A 20,772-nucleotide genomic window follows, 5' to 3' on the forward strand; every position below is an offset into this window, starting at 1 on the left:
AACCCACATCTGGTTCCCTTTATCAGGGTTTCCAGCTCCACCCAGCCCAGCTCAACCTTTTCCCTCCTCCTTCCACGGAAGGCGAATTCAGTCTCAAGGGATTTGCAAAGAAGTATTTCTTAGATTTTAATTGATATCAGTATTTTTAAAAATACTTGAGCTGCACAATCACCCAGAGATTACGAGGGAAGATCTTTTAAACCCATTTTACAGATGCAGAGCTTTACATTTAACAGATGTGGAAACCAAGATATTAGAAGATAAATTCCCAGTTGATGCGGAGCAGAAGTAGAAGCTGCATCTCTTAATGAGAGGCCTTCTCTGTGACCAGAGCCCTTTCATACTTGCTCAACAGGGCAAATAAAGGAACTTGGTGGGATCAGAGGGTGTGTAGGAGAAGAGACCCTCCTCCTGGCCCTTTGGAGGCGCTCAGATTCCGGGGAACCAGCTCCCGTGGCTCTGGGCGAGAATGTGAAGACACAAAGACGCAGCAGCTATGGACTGGCTCAGCTACCCGCAGCCCCACGTATCTTCCAGCCTTTTGGAACCTGCCCAGGGCTGTCCCACCTGGATTTGTACCCAAACGAGGTTGGCTGTTCCCACATGATTGGGGGCTGACATCCCTCCCTCCCTCTCCCTCCCCCTCATTCCCCACCCCTGTTCCTCCTCCCTCCAACCCCCATGATAAAACGTGAGGATGGAGGTAGTGAAAAGCAGGGAAAGATTGATAATCGGCCTCATTATTACCAGCATTATATATAATTATAGCAAAACCTCACTCATTTGGATCAATTGAGAGAAAAATCAGTCTAAATTCGTGACAAGTTGGCAGATTACTTTTAAATTACGATTTTATTACCTCCAAGTAACACACGTGAATAGTTTGCGTTTCAAGTACCACAAGGTAATGGTTACTAAGTGGAGACTTTATAAAACCTGCTCTAAAAGACTCTTTTGCAATTAACATCCTGTTAATATGCTAATGATGCTCTTAATAGGCTTCTTAAATAGCTCAAAAACAGATGTATCTTAAATAGGCTCAACAGTGCTCCTACAACATTTCTTGCTTCAGCAAACCTCTTTTTTCCCCCTTTTTTCATGAATGAACAGACAGAAACTAGTTCTTACCATGACCAATTTAATCGCCATTCCAAATTAACCATGTCATAAATTAATAAGACCTTGTCGTTGGTTAGAAACCAGACTTGTGGGGCTGGAAGAACCATCGCATCTTATGAAAAAGGAAACAACCCCAGAGAGGTTGAGCGCTCAAGGCTACACAGAGTTGGGTCCAAAACACCAGGTGTTCTGGCACCCAGGTCTGAGCTTACTTACTCCACCTAACACATACTGTTTTACATTCACACACAAAACTTAATTAGCTGCTGATTATTTCCCTCTTAGTTACTGGCTCGGTCAGTCAGCCAAAAATTACCTGTTGTGTCCTCCCAGGTGTAGGCCTCAGGCTAGGCACCATGGATGGGGGGGAGGAGTCCCTCCTGGAGCCCACCGTGTCATTCAAGCTTCAGACTGACAGGAGCAGTCTGCAGAGCAGGAATTAGCCCCATTCGACAGATTAGGAAACTGAGGCTCAGAATGATAAAGTGACCTTTTCCAAGGCTTCCAAGACCCAGAATCTGAGTCTAGTCTACAATACTTCCCATCAGCTTTTCTCAACATACAAGGAGATCCTGGAGTTCCTGGAGGCAGGGGGTTCCCTAACAAAGAGTAGCTGCCTGTCTCTAACTCAGTCCCATGCGCTGGTATCTGCCAGTCCACAGAGATGACTGACAGTGAGTGATTGAGGCGTTTGCTGCAGGTGCCCCACTAGCCTCATGTTCCTGATGTCCTCGAACACCAATTTTATCTACCCTGACCCCGATCTCCTTCTCTGTCTCCCTGTACTTCTTGTTTGGATAGGCTCTCCCTTGTCCGTAAAAATGGGTGTTTAAGACTGCGGCCATCTTAAAATACAGTGGAATATATTCCTAGTACTATGCTATTATTGAGTAATGCACATGGCATTATTTATTCTCCAGTTCTAAATACCTAAATTGCTTAGATCCATTCACTTAAAATCAACCCCCAAAATAATTTCCCAGAAATTTTTTTTTTCAAAATTGCTATTTAAATATGTTTTAAATGTTTTATCCAACGTGTAGAAGGCTGCTCAAAGGCTGCTCAGAGTGACCGGATAGCAGGGTAGTTTGATGTGGAGCAGTCGTCAAAAACCAGGCTGACCATCAGAATTAAAAGGAGCCATCTCAGTTATGCAATCAGTGGTTGGACCTGGGAAACCAAGTGTCCTACTGAATGTGTTTCTAATTACAGCAGACCAGTCACTGACTCTGTGACGTTGGGAATATTATTTAACCCGAGTCTCAGTTCTTTTTACCTGTAAAACAGGGATATCCAACTTCAGACTTGTCGAGAAGATTTACATAAGTGAAACTGTTCAACACAAAACTGGTGCTCAGTACATGGAAACTGTTTTACCTGTAAATGTGCGCTCTGCACACTTGCGCTGACAGGTGGTCCTTGCATACAAAACCTCCCTGGGGAATGTTTTGGTACAGCTCGCTGGATTGCCTTGTGGCATCTACATGTATTCACATTTTAGCTCATTTGTAGTTGCTACCTTAAGCTCAACCTTACCTTCTACCCCATACAAAATAAATTAGATCCAGTGTATGTTTGAAAGCTAGGCCCTGTGTTCCTGGATCTAGAACATCAAGTCAGGCCAACTTGCAGACAGGAGGCTAATCTGAAGCCTGCTTTTTTTAAAAAAAAAACTTCCCTTTTTTGGTCCTTTCACCTTCCCTGCTTTATAGACAGCAAACCTTTCCTACAAATCACCCATCAGACCAATGAGACCCCAAGGCAAAAAGTTCTATTCAAGGGGGAACAAGAAGGGAAAAAAAAATCAACATTCCTAGGTATAACAACCACAAAACAATGTATATCTATGTCATATGTTTTTACATTTGAATGAACAACCCCCCCCCCCACATCCATGTAAGGTAAAATATAAACTTCCATAAAATTATGTTTAAACCAATGGATAGAAGCACACTTCTACTCCCCCTTGCCCCTCCCCCCAGGTAATTAAGGGAGAACCCAGAGTATTTCCTAGAAATATTAATCTACAAATATTCTGAAGCCTCCTGAGCTTAGAACTAATTTATGTATCCCTTGAGGGAGGGGATGGATCTTACATTTTTGATCTTCTTCACGACCCTTGCATAAGCCAGGTGCTTAGCCAATGTGTGTTGACTGACTGGCTGATGGTATTCCCAGATCAGTGTGGAATATCCTTTCCTTGCTGCTGATCTCTAACCTTTGCTCTGCTCCCCACATCACTGGGGCTGAGACAACACAGGTATTATGAGCCTCAAACCCTCCAAGAGACTACCTTTCCATGACACTAGTGACAAGTAAATCGAAAAGGAAGGACAAAAGAGATGTTGAATCACCGAAATGAAAACCAGCCAACCAGCCTAGAAAAACATCTCCCAATACTTAATAGGTACTTTCTTGAACTAAAGATCACAGGTCTTCTCTGAGGCCTTTCCATTTTTTAAGTTCAGGAGCCAAATTCTGAAATCCCATCAGAAGCTGAGATTGATTTTGAACTGAGAGACCCTTGCTGCGCTGCCTTTCCTCCACATCTAGTTATCAGAATCTGATAAAAGGAAGCAAGAAGCTCCAAGGGGTTCAATTTGCATAGAGGAAACAGGGGGTCATGATCATCAAGGTCACTGGCCCATGGATGGGGTCTTCTGAAGATGATGGGGGCTGGAGGTCCCAGTGCCGGCTCCCATTTTTCTTCACCTCCGCATGGACATGGGCCTGGCAATGCCTTGTTCTAGGTGATTTTTTTTTTATTTTTTAATTTTTAAAATTTTTTTATTTTTTGTTCTTTTTTTTGTTCTAGGTAATTTTTGAAATCAATACCTGAGGGACCTCTAGGGAACCCAGTTTGAAGACCACAAACAGCCACGGGTCATGGGCAAGCCACACTCACTTTCCCAAGTGCCCTTGTCAATAAAATGAAGGGTGGGACCTAACGATCTTAGGCCTTTCCTTCAAGCTTTGATGATTAAGCTCTGTAATAGGGGAAGCTGGGGAGAATAGTTCAGAGTATTAGGAAATCACTGCTAACTGAAGAGCAATCAGAAATAACAATAAAACGTCTCCAGAATGATCCTTTAGGTGCCCAACAAACACTGGCTATTCTCTAGAATGATCCCTTAGGTGTCAGCAAACTTATTGAAACACAACCACATCCATGTCCATTTGTTCACGCAGGGGTTAGGGCTGGTTTCGCACTACAATGGCAGAGTTGAGTAGTTACAACCAAGACCTGTATGACCCACAAAGACTAAAATGTTTACTATCTGGACCTTACAGAAAAAGCTTTCCAACCCTTGCCCTAGCATGTAAAATTAGGCTCCATTTATTAAAATAAGGTGGGCTCCACCTATAAACATTTTTTGACGTTTGTTTTATTAGCACCTTGGAGGACCCAATCCCCTTCCCAAATCTTTCTTTTCATTTGCTGCAATTACATATGTTCAAAACTGAAAATTTGTGAGTTATGAAAAGCATAGGGTAAGAATCAAGTACAGGGCAGGCAAAGGTGGCTCAGTGGCAGAGTTCTCACATGCCATGCAGGAAACCTGGCTTCGATTCCCGATGACTGCCCATGCCAAAAAAAAAAAAGAATCAAGTACATTAGTTGTTGCTCTTATACGTAATTCACCTGCCTGGGGCTGATATGGGATTTACCCAGTGTAGGGGTTAAAGCAGCAGCCCTCCTATAAGACTGCCTTGGATTTGAATCCTGACTCTGCTACTTATTAGCCGAGAGGTCTTGGGAAGGTTACTGAAGACTGCTGTCAGTTTCTCTCTCAGCAAAATGGGAATGGACCTCCAGGGGTCCTTGAGAATATTAAATGAGATGATGCATTGGAAGAGTGCTTGGCACATAGTAGGTGCCCAACAAACACTGGCTATTATTTTTACTCTTTTGTGAAGATCACTGAGCTGGGACCTGAATCAATGTCACATGAGTTGCCCAAACCCAGCCATTCTAGAAAATAAACTTCTTGCACTCCCTGGGCCACTATATCTTGTACTTCCAAATGGGGAGTGGGAGAAAATACTAGCTTCCCTTAGGAGTCCCTGGCATCTCAGTCACCCAACTGTGGTGGCTAAGTTCTTTGCAGATACACAAGCTACCTAGTGAGGGGAAAGAAGACATGGAGAATTTAGACTACTCTTTGCACTATTTCTTTCCCCAGTTGCTATTCAGCTTTCTATCTCTTGGTAAGATTGTAAATGTTTCAGAAGTTAGTTTATACTAAGGATGTTCCTTCCTAAATCTTGTAAACAGTTATTCCGTCCTACATAAACTCTAACCACTTACACCCATGGTAGGTCCTAACCACCCGCACATCTGTGGAGGGAAAAAAATATGTGCTGGCACACTCACATATACACTCACACATCCTCCTCCCACACCCATACACACACACTCCCTCCCACATATACACAAGCATATGTACCACCCATGAGCGCACACACATACACACACCTCTCCTATAAACACACACACGTACATAGATATCCCTGACACCCCCCCATACACACGCACATTTACACACATACACACGCACATGAGCCCTTCCAACTCAATCCCCCATCTGTAGCTATTCTTAGGTGAAAAGGGGAGTTTTCTACCTGCACGGTAAGAGTCAGTGGGGCAGGACTCTTGCATGTCAGTAGAACCTGGGAGGGGCCACCTTTAGTGCTAAGAGATCATGCTTCCAAGGTAACTTACTTTATTCCTCAATGGCCAGGTCGTTGTTTCTGCAACCACTGGGCAGCGCTAAGACTGGATTTCCAAGGCTGGATTGGGTTCCTCTCTCCCATTTGGGGTGTGCTGCTGCCACGAGCTTTGCAGAACAAAACTCTCTCTTACAGTAGCCTTGAGAGGCAGCCCGGCAAAGCATGGACTGAAGCCAAACTGCCTGGGTTAAATCCTTGGCTTTGGCGTTTTCTAGTAGTGGGACCGCAAACAAGTGACTTCACCTTTCATTGCCTTAGACTTCTCATTTATAAAGTAGTAGGACAATGATGGCAGTACCTACACATAGGCTTGTGATGCGCATGGAATAAGGCGATATTGGGAAGTGCTTACAATGGCCAGGGCTGGCACTTAGTGTCACAGCATGTTTGCTAAATGAAACGAGAGCAGCCCTCTCTCTTCCTGACCTCCTTCTTACCCTGAGGATTACTGCACAATTGGATGGGGGATTACAGGCTTTGCTCTGCCATCTTCTTATAGGCAGCAACTGTCTCTTCCCAGGAAAAACAAATCTCTTACTGAGCAGCTGGCAAACCCCGGACTTGGCAGAGAACGAGAAGAGAAAGTTCTCTCATCAACACGGATGCACGGCGGGGCTGGGAGGGGAGAGTGGTCGCCTTTATGGGACCCTCTGCCCCCAGGGCAGGCCCCAATCTGACGGGTCCCTTATACATGGACTGGAATGATGGCTTGTCATCTGATGAGCACAGTCTCAGACATAAATCCCAGGTGTGATTTCCAAAGGGTGCCATTGATTCCCTAGAGATTCTCACACACATCGCAGGAGCCCTCTGTGGTCTCATTTGATAGTACATAAAAGGGTAAGGGATTCTACAAGCAATCATGCAATGAGTGCGGTGCAATTTGCCATGCTGGGGCGAAGTCAGCTGGAGGCTGCAGGTGAAGTCCACGCTGGCTCTCAGGTTTTCCCCAGTGCCTGCGAAGGCCCCTTCCTCCTTCCCTGCTCCCTCCCATTGCGAGTTCCCCTGTCCAGGGGGGCAGGGTCCTGGGTCAAAGTGTTCCAGCCTCCTCTTAACCAGTGCATGCAAACAAAATGGAGAACATCAACAGAACTAAATAAAATAATTGTTTTCCTCCCTCAGGAATGACAGGGAAAGTAACATTAGAGAGAGACACTTAACCAATCTGGATGACCCTTTCCCCTCATGTTCCCCAGCTTCTATAGACTATTTTCTTCCACAATGTCCAGCTGCACCATAGCACTTGCTTCTGTATGAAATCTAATTATGCTAAATACTAGAGCTTCTACAATTATGGAAATCCAAACAAGCAAAATATGTGGGTTTTCATGGATTTAAACTTGCTTTCCCAGGTTCCTAATTCATTATTCTACAGTAATATCAGGTTTTTAAATTAATTTCCATGTTAGTATCTGAGCAAAACGGAGGGGATAAAAATAGTAAATTTCATTTATATGGAATGCACTATAGTAGCTACATTTTCATGAGCTAGCTCTTTCAAGTCTCACAATACTGTGAGGATGGGTGTATACACCCAATTTTAGACAAAAAAAAAGAAAGAAAAAAACAAACAAATAAAATGAGGCTCAGAAAGGTTCAGTGTCTTGCCCAAAGTCACACAGCTGGTACTTGAAAAGCTGAGACCTAAACTCAGCTAACTTACTCCATCTCTCCTTCTCTGTCTGTCCCTCTCATCATGCTCTTTTCACTATAACAGATTAAAATAACACTTTTATAAATCTAGTATTTTATAAATCTAGGAGTTCTTTGGGAAAGCTCTATCATTCAACCCACACCTTTGGACTGGTCCCTGCCTTCCTTTAGGGCTGAGTTTACACATCCAACGTGCTCTTTAAGGTCCCTTAGGGAACTGACATTCCACGATTCCAGCAGGCAGCCCCCATGGAATTTTGGATTAGACCCTCTTTCTACAATCTCTTCCTGAGCTCTCTACATAAACCTTTCCACCTTCAATCCTTTAATTTACCTGATCTGTCTCAAAGAGTCTTCTCTGCATTAATGAAGTCATGCCCTCCCAGAGGTTTGGGAGACCTGGGAATCTGGCTTAGGATAAGCATGTTTCTCAGGCAACTGAACTCAGAGGGAAAGGAATAAATGATTCTCAGCTCTGTGAATGGAGTCAAGAAGGCTTTTCACACCCGGGGCCCAACTTTGAATTGAAGATCCAATGTCCAGGTCACAGCATTGGCCACCGCACTCACTCGGTCATGCCACCAGACTGGCCCAAATCTTAAACATTCCCTCTTCCAGGACCCTTCCCGCGGGCCCCGCCCCTGTGAGCAAGCAGCTCCCTCCTTCCTTGTGTCTCCCATATAGCACGCACCATGCAGTTTAACAAGCCTAGCCTGGTCCACAAAGGCAGGGACTGTGTCTCATTCATATTTGTCTTCCAAGCACCTAACACCCCGCTTAGCTCGTAAAAACTGCTCCATGAACCTTGAATGAATGAGCAAACCACCCAGCCTGTAGTCTCCTGGGCAGGCACCACATCCACCTTGCATGTTGCACCACCCACAGGGTGCTCTGCCCAGCAGAGTGGGCAACCTTTACTCCCCAGGCTTCAGATGAATTGGCTATCTGTCCCCCAAGGAAGTCAGGAAAGCACAGACTTTTCAGTTCTCAAGACCTTACTAGAATTTCCGCTTTGCCCTGCCTGCTGGCTTCCACAGGGCAAAAGCTCTCCTTTGGCTCCCAGGAGCATAAGCTACATGCCACCAACTGACAAGTGAGAGGCCAGCTGGTCAGCTGGTTGCTCCACTTACTCAAAGCTGGGCGAGTGTTTGTGCTGATTCTGTCACTGCATCCAGGGATCCTTGGGACAGACGTGTCTGGGCAGTAAGGCAGCCTGCGGGCCCATTGCCGGAAGCCTCTCTGAAGTTGGACGGGGCTGCCCTGCCTGCCTTGACAACTTGGATCTTCAATTTGCAGGTTCTCTGTTATGAGAGCCCAGACCCACCCCCGCCCCCTAGATCCCGACCCCCAGAGTGGAAGTCATGACTGTGATCCTTGCCAGGAAATTTGGGGCAGCAGCAGGGAGGGGAGAAGAGGCTATTAGCAAATCAAAAGGGAAGAAAACAGAAGAAGGAAAACAAGGTGGCAAATTAAAGTGCTATGTTTTCTTGTACAAAAAAAATCCAATTATAGAGAAATCTTCTTTAAAATAAAACAAATCATGCCCCTGTTGCAAAATATTCCAGGGACTCTTAATAAAGGCAAAACCTTTTTTAATCCAATTTTTTCTCATTACAAGTTGGATAATAGTCATATCATCCCAATTTCTCCTTAACTCTCCCACTTTTCATGCCCGCACAAACACACTGGGTTGTAACAATGGTCTTATTCTATCTTTGTCTCAGACATTCTCAAGCTTGCTGGTTTAGGCACTTAGAATATCCCTATATCCTCTCATCTGTTCACTCATTCTGATATGCAAACATATCCTCATCTACAGAGCACGCTCACACTGAAACACACTATAGATGCAGATAAACATATGCGGTCTCCTAAATCAATACCCATCCGCTTATCCGTATTCCCCGATTGCCACTCAGCTTCCTCCGGGCAGGTCTTCTCAGTAAAGTCCAAGTGAGCTACTTACCGCCAAAGCCTGTGGGAAACTTCATGAAGTGAGAATAATTTCCATACATGTTTACTCCTCAGTTCATATTTCTCTCCTGTGCGTCTTCGAAGTATTACAGCCTCTCCCAGCTCCGAAGCAAAGCCGGGCTTTCTTCAACTTGAGCTAACAAGAGTGGTCATTGCTTCCTAGCAGCCCCAGGAGCACAGGCTGGGCCAGCCCTCCGGGATTAGTCAGGAATCCGCCTCTACATCTGAGAGTCCACATAGTGCGTTTGAGACGGCGGTGGCAGCAGCAGCTGGTGCCTGTCAGTAATCACGCATAATGCTGATGCCGCCGCCGCCGCTCCTCCTGCCAGCGCCACCGCTGCTGCTCGAGATCCTGTTGCTAGTTTGATTAACTCAGGGCTGGGCTGCTGCGTGCGACTTCCAGCTCCCGGCTCATCCCCAGAGGTCCCCACCGGTGGCACGATCTATTATCTCGGAAGCCAATCGATGTATGACCGCCCCGGAGTAGGTCAGCAGAGCGAGGGAGATGGCAGGGGATGGAAGAGTCTTTAGGTACCTTTCTTTCCCTTGACTTGTACCCACAAAAAAAATCAATGGGGTTTTATTAAAATGCATTTTCTCACTCCAGCTTCTATCTATCCAGTGCACTTGGCGTTTGATCTGTGAAAGGGGTTGGGGGTGGGGGCCAAGAAAGAACAGAGCTCTTTCATGAGTGCAAGAATATAAAAACGTGAGGCTCCACCACCAGCCATGGAAGACTAAAATAGAGTGACCCTCATATTTGGGTGGGTCTCTTTTAATATAGTGGCTGGAAGCATTTGGCTGTGCCCTAACAGTGGAAGCCTGACAAGTGCATTTGGAAGCTAGAAGTCACTCACATGGAAAATTTACAGGTAGGAAGGAGGTTTGGGCCTGACCCTGACACTCACCGGAGGGACACTTTCACTTTATATACATGGTCATTAAGTCGTCTGTTTTAAAAGCACCCCTGGTCTTCACAGACACAAAGACTCTTTGGGTAAAACCAACCCAGAGATCAAAGAGTCTAACCACCCCTTTGATGTCTGGGTCTGTTATACTGCTTTCCTACTAAATCACTGGTCAGCCGGTTCTTGAATACTTCGGATAACGGGGAGCTCACTACTGTTCCATTTCATCTCTGAACAGCATTTACTATAAGAAAGTTTTTACTGAGCTGAAATCTGCCTCTTCTCTCTACGGCTTCTACACCCTGGAGCCACACAAGGGAAGCCTGTGGGATCTTTCATAGTAGGGTCTTCTGCAAATCCTGAGCAAAATCTCCTATACCCACAGGCTCCTCATCTTTAGGCCTCTTAGTTCCTTCTGTCATTCCATGTGTCATAGCACATTCCAGTCTATCCACAACTTATCTAGTACCCATGAATGTACTTCAGTTTACCTAAACATCCTCATGGTAAGGGGAGGTAGCGGTCAGACCTGAATACCAGGGGAACCCAGAATACAAACTAAGAATAAAGATACAGAGGCAGGAACAAAGTGAGGATGAAAAGGAGGCGGGGACCAAGGTGGGCGCCAGAGCAAGAGCAGTTGGGAAAGATCCAAGGCATCTCTTGGAAGGGACTGAGGACACCCAGGGCTCCCTAGGTCGGTTGCTGGGCTCTCAGAGCATGGGCAAGGCGAGGGTGGTGTGACCTGTGCAGGACACAGTGGGCCATTTGCTCACTTGCGGTAGCTGGTGGGTAGCCCCACCTGTCATTTCCTGTGGAATTAACTTGACAACGCTCCCCTAACTGTTCTTTTTCATACATGCTCCTCATTGCATTTTTGGGCAATTGGTTTGGGGGCCTGCTTATAATATTCTTATATTCTTCCGAACTGAAAACTTTTAGGATTCCTTCATCATCCCTGATCTTTGGGGATCCTGCTCTGTTATCCAGTGTATTTCTTATTCCTCTCCTTTCCCCATTTCATAACTTCTGAAGAGCTGTTGATCGGCTTTCTGTTTTTTATCTGTCTGATAAAAGTATTGAAAAGGGCTTAGCAAGAGTGACATCTTATAGCATGCCACTAGGAAGTCCATTCATTATGTGCCTTTAACTCTGACTAGATACAAAGCCTAAAGAGCCCATATCTATAAAGAAAACACCAGCTCAGGAGCCAACCTTTCTATGTACAAATCACAGTTCCTTTGCTTACAGCCTTGTGATATTGACAAGTTACTGAATCTCTCTGAGCCTCAGTTACCTCATAGGTTTATCATGAGGATTAAATGTGTCAACATATGTTGATTGTTTAGAATATGGCAGATACATGGTAAATATTCAATATTTACTTTGAAAGCTATATTTATGATGATGGTGGCAGTGGTGATGCAACCTTAAGCAAGTCATGTTGCCTCTCGTTTCCTTTTTCTCATTGCTAAAATGATGCAGCAGGGCTAGATACGTTTGAATAGCCCCTTCAACTTTAAAATACAATGCAAACTAAATCCATGATCCATTCAGTAATTGTCCATTTTCTCCGCAGAGATATGTGAAGCAAGTGCCTTACTAAAGTACAAGCTACATTTTTCAGTCCGTCAAGTATACCCGTCAGAGAAGGAAGGGAATCATTCCTACACAACACATTCCTCTTTGGTGAACTCATGCTGGCAAGAGTTCTTGTAGTACTCAAGAGCCTTCCTTTAGGGGCGCATGGGTGGTCCCATGGTAGAATATTCACCTGCCATGTGGAAGACCCAGGTTCTATTCCTGACCCTAGCTCCCCCACTCCCCCCCCCCCAAAAAAAAGCCACCCTTTAAAAAAAACACTCTAGAACCTTGTCCAAGGTCAACGTACAGGTGATCTGTAGTTTGTGGTAGACTACCTTTTTATCCCTCTTGCTAAGTTAAGTACAATGCCTACTTCTTTTCCTCCCAAAATAAAGTCCAAACTCCTTAACCTGGTGTAGAAAGGACATCATCCCCATATGTCTCAACTCAATTTCCAAGTTTAGGGTAGAGGAAAGTGCCCTGTGAGGTCATCACCAGGGCCAGGTCATGTACAGCCCTGCTGCTCTCCAGCCGTGTGACCCTGGACAAGCTTGTTTAACCTTGGGGGAAAATGCCCACGCTGCCGGCCCTCTACTGAGATTTCTGGGTCTTTTTGTTTGCGTTTTGTGGATCATTTGTAATGCAAGTATGGCACCCTGGCTTTCTATACAAGTACAAGGAATTAATATTTTCTTTCCTCCCTTTCTCTGAATATCCCCTCTGGTCTGGATGTTTCAGTCACTGTGAGAGCACGATGTGTTCATTCTAACTTCTGGTTCCTTGTTCAAGCCTGGTTTACCTTCTCCCAACTGTCAGAATTTTAACTCGCATGTAAGTTCCAGCTCAGTTCCCACCAGGCCCACGATTATCCCCAGAGAGCTCCCCTAGCCTAAGTCTGACAAAACCTACTGTCCAGTGTGTTCAGATGACACTCAACTAGTGTGGCTTTGTGGCACCCCCCAATACAATGGAGCTGAAGCATTTACCTATCCTTTGAGTATGTGTTCTCTTCATTACATGATTGTTAACTCTTCAGAGACAGTGTTCATGTCTTTGTTTTCCCCCACAATAGATGCTCAATAAATCTTTTTTGCATTAAAAAAGGATTGATATGCTTATAATACACAAAAAACACCCCAGCCTCTTTCCCTGTGATGACTTCCATATGGTTTAACACCCCATAACGAACCATAAACATTTGCCTACAGTTCAAGAAAAATGAATATGGCTTTTCTTTCACATCCACATTTTTTTCCTTGGCACCGCCGTGTCTTTTCTAAGAGCACTATTGATATAACAAGATTATTGAAACCGTCTGGTATTTCTAAGCCCTTCTTGGACAAGCCACCAACTTCAGTCATTCCAATGTCTCCAGCTGTTACTAAATTCCCATTAGGATGTCAAGTAAAAGAACAAATGCCCACTTTCTATGGTGGGAACCTGCTAATTCATTCATAGGGATTCTGGGCTTACTCCTTGTCAATGCTGAGTATCTATTCCTCTTCCATAGGTTTGCTTCTATTAAAGTCCTTACTGGCTTTAAGTGAATGAAAAGAGCAAGAGTTTTCACTAGTGTATTTGAAAAGACTCAGCAAATAATATCTTACAGTTGCCCTGGTGTTCAAAGGATGTGGCCTTGCCTTTTGTCTTGATTTCTTTCTTTCTGTTTTTGACCAATGATCATAGAAAATGATCATTCTATATCTCTGTAACAGATACAGAATGAAAAACCAAATTCATTTATTTGACAATTGACAATAGACATTAACAATAAAATTTAGATGCAAATGCCCCTAAAGCTGCTACTATGGTTTAATATTGTTATGTTTGTGTAGTGCTTTACCTACATAACAGTATATTGAGTTACGGTATGCTATCCCACAGAGCAGTTTTTATTATCTCAATTTCATAAATGAGAAATTTGAGACCAAAGCTGTGAAACCAGAGAAGGAAAGAGAGTTACTCTAACAAACTGGGTTTTGGATGAAGTCTCACTACTAGTAGACACGAGTATAAAACCTAGGACCCTGACCTGGACTCCCAGCCTATGTATCTTTCACCAGATCATGATTCCTCGCTCATTAATGATATATTTTTATTAAATGTGTGTGTGTGCATTTCTATATATTGTTTTCCCTCTTTGTTGTCCCTCCTTCATTCATTTATCTTTCAGCCAACGTGTATTGAGAGCTTATTATCTGCCAATCACTGGAGCTAAACTAGGGAATGAGATGAAGAGATCCTGACCTCATGGAGCTTTGCAGTATGATGGAAGAGAAATATTAAAGAGTCACAGACATAAATATGTCATCATAAACTATGATAAGTGCAGTGAAGGGAAATAATTGGATCTATGAAAGACTATAGCAGGAGAATCTAATTTAAATAGAAAGGTCAGGACAGACCTCCTTTGAGGAAATGACAAGTACACTCAGATCTAAAGGGTGAGTAGGTTTCAGTCTGGAGAAGAAAGGAGGAGGTTGGGGAGGATGCACCAGGCAGCGGAAACAGTAGAGCTAATGGTGCTGAGGTGGGAACATCCTCCATGCATTCAGGAGGCTACCGTGTTAGATGGTATGGCCTCCAAGAGTTCATTGCTCCATTGTCTCACCCAGCATCCCGTGTTTCACCTGTCATATCACCTTTGAACTCTGCACAACTGGAAAACCTCTGTTCCTTGCTTTGTCTCCCTTTTACAAGCTAGTCACACTCATGTGACTCACCATTTTCCAACGGTGTCCTCTAGTAATCCACTTTCACGTGTGTATTCACTTTGCCCCTCTGCTTATAATAGCCTCCCCTCCTTATGCTCTCAGCTGAAATGCCACCAGTTCCTCCAAGCAATTCTCATGGGGCCTTCTAGGTGGCCCTGTGGCTAGACTATTCTCTCCCTCCTTAAGACCCCCATAGTCTGTGGTTGGCAACGTTCTTGTGTCATGAAACATGTTCCTCCATGTACTATTATCATGAATGCATCTGAAAAAAATTTCTTCCTAGACAGCAAACCCTAAATTTCTGGAAAATGAGTCAGATTTATTTTTGTAGCCTCTACAAACTTTATAACAGAATCTAGCACATATTAGGAACCCAGTAAATAGGTGATACATGAACGGATAAAAGTTTGTTGATTATGCCGAGAGCTCCTGAGGTCAACAACAGGACACTGGACATGATGGGGAGAGTATGTCCATTCCTACATTCCAATAGCTCTTAGCAGCCCAAATTTCATTTTTAGTAGCTCCTTTTCCTGGCATCACAGAATCATGTAAGGACAATCTCAATTCTGGCTGTGGTACCTTGAATCACATCCCCCACAAAGACAGGTTCAAACTCTAATCCCCAGTCCTGTGGGTATAGATTCATTTGTGAATAGGATCTTTAAAGATCCTATTTAGGTGAGGCTAAATTGAATCAAGGTGGAACTTAATCCATACAACTCATAGGAGCCCTTATAATAAGCAGAGGAAATTCAGAAAAGTCAGTAAAAGCCAAAGAAGAAGATAGACATTGTCATGTGAGGGAGGCAGAGATGACTCTATAAGCTAAGGAATGCAGAAGATTGCTGACAAATTACCACTAAAATGCTACAGACTCAGAGAGAAAGTATGGCCTGCTAATGCTTTTATTTTGGACTTCTACCCTCCCAGATGTGAGACAGTAAATTCCTGTTGTTTAAGCCAATCAGTGTGCAGTATTTGTTATAGCAGCCCTGGCAAACTAAGACACTGGCATTAATGTATCAGTTTTGGTGACTCAGATCCTCTCAGAGCAGAAATGAGGTGCCCAAATCAGGAAAAGCACTGATCAGCTTCAAATTAGACTTGTCTCAGCTGTCATCAAAAACTGGTACATTTCCAAAAGGCATGTCCAAAGGCACAACATATTTCTACAAGGGGTCACCCTGGTCTAACAACCAGCCATAAGTCCGTATTGTAGCTAACTGCTCCAGTCATTGGTTGCATCGGCTGGCTGAGTTAAGTTTGGCTTAAGGCAGTGGTTTCCAAACTAGTCTGCACATTAGAATCATCTAGGAAGCTTAAAAAATGACTGATGCCTCTGTCTACCCCCAGAGATGATTTAATCAGGCTAGGGTTGTAGTCTGTGTTTTCTAAGTGTTAAAGGAACCCCAGGTGATACTAATGTGTAAATAAGTTTGGGAACCACTGACTTGAGGAAATAGAACCTTCTTCCTATAACAGGAAGCTAAGAAGGACCCATCAGCAGAAAATGGGAAATATTTTCCCGGGATAATTCCAAGGAACCAATAAGATCCTCTTTGCCCACTAGTTAGTACACAAAGTCAGGCCTTGCTTAGCAGGATGTGGTGGACAGGGCCATCTTCTGTGTAGACTTCAGCTATACTGTCTGGAAGCTTGCTCCCTCTGTGTCCCCAGTGTGGCCTGCTCAAACTCTGCCCCCTCTGTCATCAAAATCTTACTTATTAAAGATTAGTGCCACTGTCACGTCTCCCCTTATAAATAGTTAATACTTTCACTACTCTCCTCAAAACTTCCTTAAATCTCTATTACAGCCCTCGTTTAATTTTTCTTTGTATTACAATTAGTTTATGTAGTCTTTTGAGCACAAGGACAATTTCTTATTCATCTTTGACATTATTGAAGCATCTAGCATTTTGCTTTGTATACCTTAAGTGCCCAGTAAATGTTTGTTGAATAGAGGAAGCCATGCTTCATTCATATATTCAACCTTGGCTGGTTACTGAGATTGCGACAACGGACAGAGCAGACTTGATTCCTGTCCTCATGGAGCTATGAACTGAGATTAAGGGTAACTTACAAATACCCTTAACTCCAAAGTAAATAGCATTGTCATAACATTTTCAAGGTGGCAGAGGAAACAGTTGCACAGATACCTCCATTTCTTGGCTCCCAACCAAATATGTTTTTCCCAACATCGTGATGATGATCGTAAAATTTTCCCTGTCATAAGCAATTCAACCACAGCTGCACATGGGTATTCTCAGGATATAGAACCTCTGTGATCACATTGAGAAAAAATGAGGCCAAGACCAGGTGAAAACATCTGGTCCCCTCCAGAGAGGGGCCAGAAGTGCAAACTTGGGACACTGATCCAGTCTGGGTCCAGATCCAAGGAGTCCCAGCCAAAGAGATGGATGTTGGCATTAAGGTTCAGGGCAGCCTGTTCAAGTCCCTGAGAGGCAGAAAGAAATTCTGGAGTAGAATCCAGCTCCTGAGACCAAGCCAATGCCACTCGGAGTCTATTGAACAGACATTTATTGAGAACCACGATATGCTGACTACTGGCTACATGCGTACAGGTATAGCTTTGGAGGCTGCAACCCATTTGCACACCAGCAAAGCAGGCTATTTTAAGATCCTGCTCACTCAAGAGGCTCTAAATATACAACCCAGTGACCACAGGAGGCAGATTATCACTGCTGGCAGCTGAGCAGGGTGGGGCAGAGACGGGCGTCACAGACCTCACCATTAACTCAGAGCAACCCAAAGGTCCTACCGCTTGTAGGGCTATATTTACATAAGGGCAAGTGTATGTTATATTTGACTCGGTTTTTGTTTATGAGCTCCTGAGATTGGGTTTTGTATGACAGTGAAAGCTGCTATATTGTCCCTTCTGAAGATCCAGCTGAGCAAAGCACATAGATGTCACCAAGGAGGACTTGGGCAAAACTGACCTTGATCTGTTCAGGGGCATTTACATCATAAGAAGGTCTTGCAATGACATGAAACGATAGTAATGAAATTTCCCATGTGTATAGCACCTGACAGTCTACAACTTGATTTTGTTTCCCCTTCCTAAATGGGTATGAAATATTGTTAAAAGCAGTCAATATTAGATATTAGGACAAGAGGGTTTATCTTGCTGTAATGATTTTTCTCTGTAACAGGAAAGGCCTTTTGAGTTAGTGTTCAGCTGAGACACAGTTGTCTTACTGCTGAAAGCCAAACACTGTATAACATCCCCTACTCCCACCCCATCCCTACCGCCATTTCCAGGCAGCTAATCCCAGAAGACCAGAAAGTATAGTTAGTTGTAGGAGTAATTGCAGGAGAGCCACGTTTGGGTAATTGTCCAGTCGCAAAAACAAGTAGAAATATCTATAGGTAGAAAATAGCTGATTTCCAAGAGAGGGACAGCTCTTAAAGTCAGAATGCTTAGCAATATCAGACAGTATTCAAGAAATCTCTGTATTTAGTGCATTAGCCTTAGAGGAAGGAATGCACTCACTTTGGCCACTATCAACATGGGATACTGATGGGAATTAGCAGCATCGATGGGAGATGGAAGACGACAGGATCTGAGGCACTTCCCCCTGTAAAGTTTTCTCAAAGGGTCCAGGCCCCCCATGTATCAGGCTCAGCTGGGAAACTTCTTAAACATGCAGATCCCTGGGCCCTGCCCTGAACCACTGAGTCAGAATCTTTGGGGGCTCAGGGTGCCTGGAGGTGTAACCACCCCCAGGGGTGATCCCTATGAGCAGTGAGCTTTGAGAATCCTGGCCTTAGAGAATGGTGTCTGAACAGCCAGCTCCTAACAGGGTGCAGGGCATTACAGTATCATAGATTTGGGCTGGTGCCTGCTCATTACTCTGTAAGGTTGGCATCCGTGCCATGTCCACCCTAATTGATTTCCTAAGGTCACAGTTATTAAGTCGTGGAGTCAAGGCTAAGAACCAATTCTTCCAACTACAAATTCTGCGCTCCTTATACTGCACTTCACCTTGGAGATGCGATCCCTGAGCTGTCAAAACTCCCTGCTCCTGGCAAGCAGGAGGGCCAGGGTCTGGTCAGAAGAGGGTTCTGGGAAATGGGTTGGGTGTGGGGGTATGGAGGGACTGAGTGGTGCTGGCTGGTTTTTGTAGGTCTTGAAAAGTGGAGAAAGTGGGCCCAAAAGACAAGAAAGAATTCAAGGTGTTTAGTATACAGAGGGCCAAATGCACAGCTTGGAGAAACCAGTCCCAGAGAGCATGCATTTCCAGTTAGAGAGGTGGAGCTAGAGGATATGAAGGGTTGGCAGGACAGATCTAGAAGCAGTTTCCTAATGCAATGGCATGCAGAGGGAAGCTTTTCTGGCTGCCTGTGACTTCACCCATGGGCAGCTGTTAAGGATGCTTCACTATTTCTGAAATTACCCAAACATCAGTGGCTCTTATGGTGTAAATTAGACACATCAGCAGGCTTGGGCACAGATATTTAGGGACCAGAGTCTTTTCAACGCTAAATCAAAGCCTATGTATGAGGCCAGTGTTGCCCCCTCCCCCTTCCAGGAGTCCACTTGGCTACACGGATACTTTTGGTCTAGATCCTTTGCAGGCTCGTTGCCCAATCAACACTGGAAGGACTGTGAAGGTGAAGATGGAGAAGGCAGAGGTGACAGAAAGGGCTTCTCTTTGACCCCCTGGCAGATGAAAATAGCTTCCAAGGTCTTTCCAAGCAAAGGCAAAAAGGGAGAAAATTCAATGAATCCAACAAGTAGTTCTTAATACCCACTGTTTCCTCAATTATTTGAATGACATGGACATACCTTCTTCATAGTTTGGCGAGGTAGTAATCATGCCTGGTAATTAAGAAAAGCAACGGAATGATTAGCACTAAAAATCAATCACCCTTTTCCACTGGTGGGTGGACAGAGGGTAATGTTTAAAAACTACCGTTTATTGATCAGATTACCAATTCTGGAAGCCAGATGTGGGAAGCACTGTGAGTGAGGTGGAGGGGCAGCAATGGAAGGGGGCACGTGCCGCCCCTCCTCCCCCACCCCGTCCCTCCCTCTCCATTCATCCTGCACAGTCCTGACAGATCAATCCTCCTAATGCACGGCTCCAGCGTAACTCCTCACACCCTATACCTTAAGTGGTAGCCCCCTTACCCCTAACTGATCTACACTCTCCAAGCCCTTTAGCCCTCTAGCTGAGTGTGCTCATTCCAGTCTCCAGAAAAATGCAGGATGTGCTCTTTCCTCAAATACACCTTGCACGCTGCTTGCTTCCTGCTTCTGCTCAAACTGCTCCCCACTTTTGGAACAATGCTCCTCACTACCCATTCCCATTATCTGAACCCCAGGGCCTCCTTTCCTGGGCATCCCAGATGCCACCTCTTCCTGAGCCTATAACGTGGCAGTCTCCCTGTCATGCTCTCTCTACCCCCTGCTTCTCTCTTCTTCGTTTGTATCTCTCTGTATCTCTATCTCTCTATCAGTCTCCCTGTCCCCAACATTGCACACCTCTTTGTGTCTGATCTGCAACTAGCTTAGCTGTATGACCTTTGAGTATTCTTAACGTGAAGCATACTCAGAAACCGATATCATTTAACCTGCTGCTACCTCATGTCCTTTACTTTCACCTTTTTAAATTCTTGCTGTCTTAGTTTCATCTGTTTTGGGGGTGGGGTGGGGTGGGGGCAGAAGGGAAGTTACCCTACCTGTTTGGATCAAAGTGTCTTCCTTAGGAAGCTTTTCCTGCCTTGTTTCCCATCTTTCCATCCTGGCCAATGTCAGAACCTCCATCTGTGCGTTCTCACTGCACATCTATTCTTCCTCTCCAGGATGTATCACAATTACAATTAGGTAGTTGCTTGTATAACTGTTAGTTTAATGCCTGCCTCACTCCACAGGTAGAGGGCTCCTTGAAGGCAAGGCCCATATCTCTTTTATTCATCACTGAATTCCCAGAGCCAGGTACATAGCTGGTGAGCAATAAATAGGCAGTACATGCAGAGTGGTGTTTACTGCACTCTTTGTTGGATTATAGCTGTAAGTGCACAGTAGGTGTCTCATCTACCCTTCCCTTCTTGAAGAATGTGGG

The 20,772-nt window shown here is 44.5% G+C and overlaps 1 protein-coding gene and 1 long non-coding RNA gene across 3 annotated transcripts in view; one reads left to right on the plus strand and one right to left on the minus strand.

Moving 5' to 3' along the window:
• Positions 1 to 9,827, minus strand: part of RXRG (retinoid X receptor gamma) — a 62,791-nt gene extending 52,964 nt beyond the window's left edge. Inside the window, exon 1 of the mRNA XM_077156799.1 lies at positions 9,470 to 9,827. Within this exon, the coding sequence (XP_077012914.1) occupies positions 9,470 to 9,518 (49 nt within the window). The 5' untranslated portion in view covers positions 9,519 to 9,827. The remainder of the gene's footprint in view (positions 1 to 9,469) is intronic.
• Positions 1 to 20,772, plus strand: part of LOC143680268 (uncharacterized) — a 101,507-nt gene that overhangs the window by 61,668 nt on the left and 19,067 nt on the right. The window lies entirely within an intron of this gene.

The sequence above is a fragment of the Tamandua tetradactyla genome, chromosome 4 (genome assembly GCF_023851605.1).
Source record: "Tamandua tetradactyla isolate mTamTet1 chromosome 4, mTamTet1.pri, whole genome shotgun sequence".
Lineage (NCBI taxonomy): Eukaryota > Metazoa > Chordata > Mammalia > Pilosa > Myrmecophagidae > Tamandua > Tamandua tetradactyla.